This window comes from Ophidiomyces ophidiicola, assembly GCF_022830035.1.
Source record: "Ophidiomyces ophidiicola strain CBS 122913 chromosome Unknown scaffold_10, whole genome shotgun sequence".
In the NCBI taxonomy this organism is placed as follows: Eukaryota; Fungi; Ascomycota; class Eurotiomycetes; order Onygenales; family Onygenaceae; genus Ophidiomyces; species Ophidiomyces ophidiicola.
The window spans coordinates 534,654-543,580 of record NW_026054650.1 but is presented as its reverse complement, the minus strand read 5'-3'; the positions used below and the strand labels follow the sequence as shown (position 1 = coordinate 543,580).

The 8,927-nt window shown below is 56.7% G+C and overlaps 1 protein-coding gene across 1 annotated transcript; it reads left to right on the top strand.

Annotated features, from left to right (window-relative positions):
- Positions 1–1,961: 1,961 nt before the first annotated feature.
- Positions 1,962–3,197, top strand: LOZ57_003294 (uncharacterized protein; the record flags this gene model as incomplete). Its single annotated transcript, XM_049252343.1, has 1 exon — positions 1,962–3,197. The coding sequence occupies one exon, from the start codon at positions 1,962–1,964 to the stop codon at positions 3,195–3,197; it is 1,236 nt and encodes a 411-aa protein (XP_049108847.1).
- Between the last annotated feature and the right edge of the window lie 5,730 nt (positions 3,198–8,927).

Below are 8,927 nucleotides of genomic sequence, written 5' to 3'. Positions count from 1 at the left end.
TCGTGCTTTTCCCAGCAAAGCTCGACGACCTAGCTAGCTAGCTAGCTAGCCCCCTTAGTTAGTTACCCCGGGCAGGAGGACGCAGGGTCCCTGTGACGAAAAAAAATAAAAAATAAACGAAGAAAAGCTGCGACAGCCGACGCCCGTTCTCGTCTCACTCCTGGCGCCCGCCGGGGAAATATTATTTGTTATCCATCACCGCGGCGTCGATCCTTGACAGCGCAACGCGCGAGTGTGGCCTCATGTCAGGCGAACTCAAATCATCATCATTATTATTATTATGACTGATAAAATGGCCCTCTTGCGTGCATATCCGTTGCTTCCGCCGGCCGCCCCACCGCCCGATGAGGCGTTCGTTGTCTCTCTCGGATGCATGCGGGGGATCCTGCTCAAGTTATGTCAGAACCTGCTCTGGGAAGAGACACAAAGACAGGCCGCGCTCGCTTGTTTGCTTTTGATAAGAGCGTCGGAGGAGGATGGGCCGCGATAGCTAGTAGCTAGTACTAATTTTATTTTGGTGGTTGCCTGTGTATCGGGGGGCTCCGAAGTTGCCCGACAGCGCAGCGGGCCCCCCCAACCCAAAACCAGCCCCCCCCCGATCTGTTTTCGTGGGCTTGGGGGTTGGGTTCGAAAAGTAAAAGAAAAGAATAATTAATCGGCATAAGAATACGGAGTACTACTACTGGTACTGTTAAAAATAAAATCCAAAAAAAAAAAAAAAAAAAAAAAACAGGCAGCCCGGCGGCCAATCACGCCCACGGGGGCTCAGCGAGGCAATTTGGGGCGCAATTTCGCGCACGCCGCGGGCCTCGGGGTGGCATACTAATAACTACTATAGAACTACGCAGAACGAACGGTGGGCACAGGATTCGGGGGAGTCGGGAGCATGACGGCATGCTGAGTCACGGGCTTCCCCCACAGGCCAGCCCAGGGGGAAATTTGACGGGTTCCCCGTGGGCGGCTTGGCGGCAGTCACATGCAGGCGCCCTGTCTGTCTGTCTGTGTGTCTGTCGCTAGTGGTTGCGTAGTATAATAATAAAGAATAATAATATGTGCGAAGGGCGAGCCCGTGGAACCGCCAGCCCAAATCCTGCCGCGCGCGTGAAGAGAGATCCTGCGCGCGTTGGTGCGGCGTCCGGCGTGCTGGTGTGGCCCGCCGTAGCTACTACACTACTCCATACTTCGTGGTGGCCACCACGCGCCCAGCGGCGGCGCTGCGATCGGGCACGTTGCGGGCGGCGGGCAGCGGGGGGGGGGAGGGGAGGGGAGGGGGGGCGGTGGGCGGTGGGCCAATCGGAATTTAGGGTGGGCGTACGGTATGTATGGTACGTACGGTACAGTACAGGCTTGCCCCGGATCCGCCCACGCCCACCGCTGGCCCTACGCAACCTCGTCATGGGCCCCGCCCGCCGCGGTTTTGGTTTTTTGGTATTTTTTTTTTTATTTTTTCTCTCTCGCTCTCTGTCTTTTATATCTGCCCCGACGCCCGCCCGCCCCGTGCTGTGTGCTCTCGCCCAACGTCATCCCATGCATCGATTGACCACCTCCCACACCACTACTACTACACTACACTCTCCCACTGTACGTCTCCCCGCTCTCCTCCTGCTGCCTGCTGCCACCTCCTTACACTATCCTCGACAGTCACAAGCTTCGCTGCTCGTCCACACCCAGCACCGTCGCCCTCCCTCACCACTCATCCATCGCCTCGCCTGACCCGGATCGCGCCCCATCCGGCTGCTCTGCACCGCTGTCCGCCTGCATCGCCAGTCGGTCCACGTCATTCGCCCGTCCGTGCGCGCCTTCCACCGCCTGTTGCCCGTCCACCGCCGCTGTTGCTGCTGCTGCTGCGGCCGCCAATCTGCCCAATGCCGCGTTCAACGGCCGTCGACTTCGCTTCCCTCTTAAATCCCCCGTCGCAGCCCGCCGACGATCGTCACAACCAGACTCCACCACCGTCCACCATGGCGTCGCCCTCGTCCTCGACGTCGCCCTCGGCCACCTCGACCCCCACCAGCGTGCTGCCATCGCTGGCGAAGGGCCAGCGCCCCGCCGTCGACGAGCCCCGACAGGAACTGCCGCGCCCCTACAAGTGTCCCCTCTGCGAGCGTGCGTTCCACCGCCTCGAGCACCAGACCCGCCACATCCGCACGCACACCGGCGAGAAGCCGCACGCCTGCCAGTATCCCGGCTGCTCCAAGCGCTTCAGCCGCTCCGACGAGCTGACCCGACACTCCCGCATCCACAACAACCCCAACTCGCGCCGCGGCCACAAGGCCCAGCAGCTGGCCGCCGCCGCCTCCTCCATGACTGGCATTGTTGACGCTGGCCATGCTGCTGCTATGATGCCGCCGCCCAGCAAGCCCGTCACCCGCTCCGCCCCCGTCTCGCAGGTCGCCTCGCCCAACGTCTCGCCGCCGCACTCGTACATCAGCTACACCGCCCACCTGCCCTCCAACCTCAACCCCTACGGCCGCCCAGCTGTTGCTGCTGCTGCTGCTGCCTCCGCCGCTGCCACGACCCCGGACCGTGCCTCCATGATGGACATGAACATGCTGGCCTCGGCCGCCTACCACGTCGAGCGGGACGACCTGTCACCCTACCACTACACGTCCCCCACGGCCCCGCGCTCTGCGCCGTACCCGGGCGGCCTGCGGCCCGGCCACCACGCGCACCACTCCATGCACGCGCCCAGCCGCTTGCTGCCATCGCTGTCGGCCTACGCCATGTCGCGCTCGCACTCGCAGGACGAGGACGACTACGGCCACCGCGTCAAGCGGTCGCGGCCCAACTCGCCCAACTCCACCGCGCCGTCGTCGCCCACGCTCTCGCACAACTCCCTCTCGCCCACGCCGGACCACACACCGCTGGCCACTCCCGCCCACTCGCCGCGCCTGCGTCCCTACGTCGCCGGCGACCTGCACCTCCCGGCCCTGCGCCACCTCTCGCTGCACCACACACCCGCCCTCGCGCCCATGGAGCCCTCCACCGAGCCCCCGAGCCACTATGCCGCCGCCGTCGGCCACGCCCCCACCGGCCCGTCCATCTCCGACATCATGTCGCGGCCCGACGGCACGCAGCGCAAGCTCCCCGTGCCGCAGATCCCCAAGGTGGCCGTGCACGACGTGCTGCACCCGGGCAGCGGCCTGTCGTCGGGCAACTCGTCGATCGCCGGCGGGGACCTGGCCGACCGCTACTAGAAGAAAACCATGGCCTTTTTTTAAAATACTTTTTTTTTCAGCACTCACTTGCATTGCTTGGCGAGGATAAGCGAAGAATTACGGGAACGGGGTCACGGCGGGGCTATTTTCTCTTTTATATTGATCACCTGGGACTTTGTTTGAAAACAGATTTAACTCTATAGACTGGACATCGGGGCTTAATTTGATGGGGTTTTGTTTTCCCCCTTGAACAAACAAGAAGAATAAAAAAAAAGAGAAGGCTATTTTTTTTAAAAAGAATTTCATTTCAGCTCGGTGGTTTTTTGGGAGAGGCACTCTACTCTTTTTTTTTCATTTCCTTTTGCTATTATTAAAAACACACTCTGCTTGGTAATTTTCCTTTTTCACTTTTCTCTTCTTTCTTTCTTGCTTCTCCAACCGTTTTGGACCAGAGTCCCACTATTAGACTTTTTTCTTTCTCATCTTGTTTTCCTTCCCCGCACTTCCTCTTTATTCCTTTAAACTACCTGACAAAAGACAAGCAGAAACAAAAAAAGTCTCTCTTTTTTTTAAACAAAGCTACAGATAGATCGTTGCTGGAAAGTCATTTGATTTTTGAACCCTCTCTTTCTTTTTCTTATCACCTTTCTTGTCTTTCTCGAATAATACACTACAGCCGGGCAACCGGGAGGGTCTTTTGGGGGGCGGGGAAAACCAACAGCTATCAAGGCTGTTTTTCATCTAAATAATCGGAATTATTTTTCATAATCCTTTGCATTGTCTGTCTCATCGGAATACTTGGTAGACGAGAGAGAGACACTCCACTTCTATTCAACCCCATTCGGACGAAAAAAGAAGAAGAAGAAGACGAAGCAAGAAGGTAGGAAGAGTCATGCACACACACACACGACAAGCAGAGACGAGGAACACGCCAGCCAGACCAGACAGACATCCCACCTTGGCTGCCTGCTTTTGCTTGGTTCCGTTTCGACAGCAGGGCGGGTGTGGAGTGAGTGAGTGATGGGGGGCCGGGAAGGGGGGGAAGGCAGAAGAAGAGATTTTGCGTGAGGGAGCGGGATGTGGGGCCTAGGGGTTTCTGACGTAGTTAGTTTAGGCAGATCAGTGCGTATTCTTCTTCTTTTTTTTTTTTTTTTCTTCTTTTCAAGCTCCTGGCGTGATGGCGGGTGGGTGGGTAGGGAATAATATGTAGCGGGATGGGGATTGTAACTACGGAGTCTTAGTTATGTGAGAGCGGATGTCGGCTATCCAGCGGTATGCAGCATAGTTACCTTCAACCGAACTGACTCAACTTGCTCGTTTCTTTCCTTTTCTCTGCATGCAAGAAACAGCCCACACGCGCGTCCCATCACCAGCCAAACTAACGAACTAACCAATGACTTGCGATTTGCTGTCTCATCTAACTAACTACATGCCCATGACTTCCGCAGCAAGGAATCCGGCAAGTTTGCCAGCTCCCTTAGTTAGTTACATAACGCCGGCCCCTTGCCGTCCGCCAATGAGCGCGGCCCGCCTCCGCAGCCCTTGTTTCTTCTTGAACTTCTTCTTCTTCTTCAATAGCCGGCTCTCTCTCTCTCTCTCTCTCTCTCTCCCCTAGACCGCCGCGCGCTCGGTCTCCCAGGTGGAGATCGCACAAACGTGTTTTCTTTGGCCGTCAATAATACAGGGGATTATTATTGCGCAAGCTGCGATGATGTTGTGTGGAAATGAGTCAAGGGGCAGTGAGGTTGTGGCATTGCTGTTCTCCCAGTCGTTAGTAACTTGCAAGTTTGGTTGACGTGGTATTATCCCTTCCCCGGAGCTAGGTTTCGTGTTCTCTTTTTTTTTTTTTTTTCCTGAAAGGATCTTCTTCTTCGTTCCTGTGGCGAATAAATTCATGGATCTGGGAAAAACGCCCCCGGGGAGAAAAGAGCATAATTTTGGTTTGTCTTTTTTCTTTCTTTGTAGTATACTACTGTGGAGTAATATCCGTATGTCTGTTTTCGTTTGCGGGCTGAAAATTTGCCTCCCTTCCGCTCCCGTCCGGAGTCGTTAGATTTCACTCAACAATTTCAAATCTAGCGGGTGTTTTTTTTCCTATTATTGTACTTTCGGTCTTTGCGCGATTCCCACTCCAACCGAATAATAGTCCAAGAATTTCGCTCATCGCGGGCAGGATGGATGATCGTCCGCCATCACTAACATCGTCAGTTGTCGTGCATAACGGCATCACGCACACATCCTGCCTGTCGTTCAATCCCCACACGCCCCAATAGCCGATTCCTGGTTTCTTGTTATAAAAATCTCATCTCTCTTCTTCGCCGAAGGGGCCCGCCTTGGAAGCAGCGCGCGATCTGGAACCCGGGCGGCGCGCGCCCACACACATCCCCACTCTTTCATCATGCCATCCGCAGTCCAATTTCGAAGACTGCCAAGGGGGGAAGGGAATAATGAATAATAATACAAAACAGAGTCTGGGTCAATTTTTCTTAATTACTCGGTATTTGTATGGGGGGGGGGGCCCCTCCCCGAGTCTTTTTTAATGATTATTACTGTGTTCTGTTCTCCTGGGGCTCCTCCCCCGGCCCCCGCCCCCTGTCCCTTCTAGAAGCCACATCGAACGAAAAAAAAAAAAACTCTGAGTACCAGGGGGGATCATAGTACTTAGTACGGAGTACTCCGTACTCCGTCCGGAGTCGTCGTGCTGGCCAGGCGGCGACGTGATAGGCTGCGGAGCAACACAAAGGGACGATCCCGATCATGCATGCCAGAGTGTGGGAGGGGAGGGGGGCCCTGTTGACGCGAGAGCGAGGGAGATTTTCTTCCGTCTCTGGTTCTAGGATTGTGGAGGGCCCGTGGTGCTGCCGCTGGGCGGGCTGGTGATGCGAAGGGCTCGAGCGTGCGGCGCGGGTATTGCAGGCTTGCACGCAGTCTAGACTCTGGGCCGCGCAGCTCTTTGTTCCCCTGCCATTCAATCGTCGGCGGTGCGGATCCTTCGTCGCAAGAAAACTCTGTGGGCTCACATGGAGCCGGTTCGGAACGCGGATGGTCGGTTGGCAGAGGAGCTCCCCGGGTCATGCATGTGCGAATCACACGCCGTCGCCCGAATCATAGGAATAATAATGCACCACAGCGCTTTGCCAATAATACGGCAATAATAAGATCATCATCATCATCATCACCAGCACAGCTCGCCCGCGCCAGCCTCGGACCACCCGCAGCCCTTTCGGTACCCCCTGACGTATCGTATTTTATGCCCGCGTTACGCCGTCCGATACCATACGCCGTACCAACGTATTCGGAGATGAGATAAGATAACCCGCTGATCCAGGCACGCGCGCTGATTGGCCGCCTTTTCGCCCGCCGCCCGAGGTACCTCGTAGTGCGGACTACGGAGTACTAAGTACTGCCTACGACTGTAGCTACTAGTACTCCGTACATCTCCCACCCGCGCCACACCGAGCCCCGGTCACGTGCGGTGGCCGTCGGCCAGGCTCCCCGCTGCCGTAAGCAGCGCCGGGGCTCACCTCATCCACGAAGGATGACGCTCAATATCTCCTCCATAATAGTACCATGGTTCGATTTATCCCGGCCGTCATTCTTATAGCATCGTCCTGGTATCAGCCCAGTCGGGTGCTTTCGTCCCGGTGCGGCCAGCCTGGAACCTGCGGGACTCGGCTCTTTCTTCCTGCGGGGAGGGTTTGTGACGGCGGGGTAGGATGGTTGTTATTTCTTATGAGCCTTCGAGGCTACCTCCAATTTCATTCGTTGTGCCATCAGCTTCCAAGGCTTTTGTGCCCTCGGCCAATTTGCGCTCACCCCAAGAGTCTGACGAAGCAGCAGTCCAGGCAGGCATGCTTCGAATTGATTGACCGTTATCTTCATACATACGGCCGTAGTTCTTTCCGTGTTCCGGATACACATGGTACCGAGGAATTAGGTAGTGGTAACTAACCGGGCTGATGGCTGGCCGGGAAGCTGCGTTGTTGATCTGGACGATTTGAAAGCAAGAGCAATGGCCGAGTGTGTTGGCGCCAGGCGCTGAGTCATAGCCAAGTCTTAAAGATGTTCTGTAGCTCCGCCGTATTGACATGGCGAGAAGCCTTTGAGAGTATGCAACGGTAGCAGAATATCCGTTTTTCAGAGCCGCGTAGTAGATACGACATCCAAGGCAGCCTCAAGCTGACGGGGACATGCTAGGAGCTGCAGCAGTAGAGAAACGACTGGCCCAAAACCAAGCCTGGCACCCGTGAAGCCCCGTCCGTCCGTAAAGCTGAGGCGTTGAAGCGCGTTGAACATTCGCGGATCAGATCGGTTCCTGGCCGCTAGTCCCAACGCAGGCTAGCGCCGAGCCGATGATGCAACCCGCCGTTGAGCCGCCGGCGCGCCGAAAGCTTCACTCGCCTCGCACGCATCACCCTCACCTCACCTCACCGCACCGCACCGCACCTCTACCGCCACTCTTGTCCTTACCTGCCTTCCTTCCTTCGTTTGCTGTCGACAGAAACACTCGCGCCCAATGCCGCCGCCCAGGCAGCGCGGCCCGCCCGCGCCCGCGCTCGACGACTCCCGCTCCGAAGCCTCGAATGGCCCGCGAGAACGACCGCCGCTGGCCACGAAGGGCCGCCGCTCGGGCCTGACCACCGCCACGCTCGCCAGTAAGGACCTGAAAGCAGCAGCAGCGGCGACACTACCGCCGCCGCCGACCGCCGCGGCGGGCGAGACTGACCTGCGCGCTGAGAGCACTGGGGTATGTTCAAGGCGACAGACCTTTGAGACTCTGCTCTCATATCCTCCCCCCTACACCTTCTCACCACCTAGACTCCGTCACTAACCTCCATCCCATTCTCCCAGATCAACTGGTCCACCATGCCGCTCACTGTGCTGCACCAGTACCGCTACGTCCACAACCTGCCGTGTCCCAGCTCCTTCTCGTCGTACATGAACTCCGTGCTGCTCTCGCGCGGCATCGGCCTGCGCTCGCCCACCGCCATCGCCCACCGCCGCGCCGCCAGAAGACGCCCTACCGCCGCCGTCCACAAGAATAACAACAACAACAACCCGTCGCCGCCCGCCTCGTCCGCCGCCAAAGTCTCCAAACGCTCCAAGGCTGCGGTGTCCGCGCCGCCCGCGCCCACGCCCGTTGCTGTGGCTGCCACGGCCGCGGGTGCGGGTGCGGGTGCGGAGAGTGCGTCGGCGTGCCGCGCGCAGGGCCGTGTGTCCAAGGAGCAGCTGGCCGCGTCCGTGAGGAAGCATTTCAATAACACCGCGATATCGGAGCAGGATGCGATTGCGCGCTTCGTGTACAAGGTCTGCGAGGAGAGTAAGGGGAAGGAGTTTCGGTTGAGGTTTCGGCCGTGACGGTCGTGGTTTGGTATTCAGTAATAGTTGGGGGGCGTTTTTAGCGGGATTCTTTTTGCTACTGATATAGAACTATTTTTTGGCGGGGGGATATTTTATTGTTATTGAATTTGCTTTGTTTTTGAATGCCAGTTGGTTCTCTCCATTAGCCCTAGGCATAGGGGCTTCCTGATCCCGAGATCTAGAAAGACTGTCCTATTTTTACTCCCTGGAAACGAGTTCTGATGCTTACATATGGAAAATGAATCTGAAATGACTTATCTCAAGAGTACTTGCAGCAACATCGATGGTAGCTGGATATATATCAGAATAAAATAAGTATATAAAAACTACGACAGATAAATATCACATATGCAGATACAAGACTAGCTATATGGCAGAAGCCTCGACAGAAACAACATTCATTTTTGG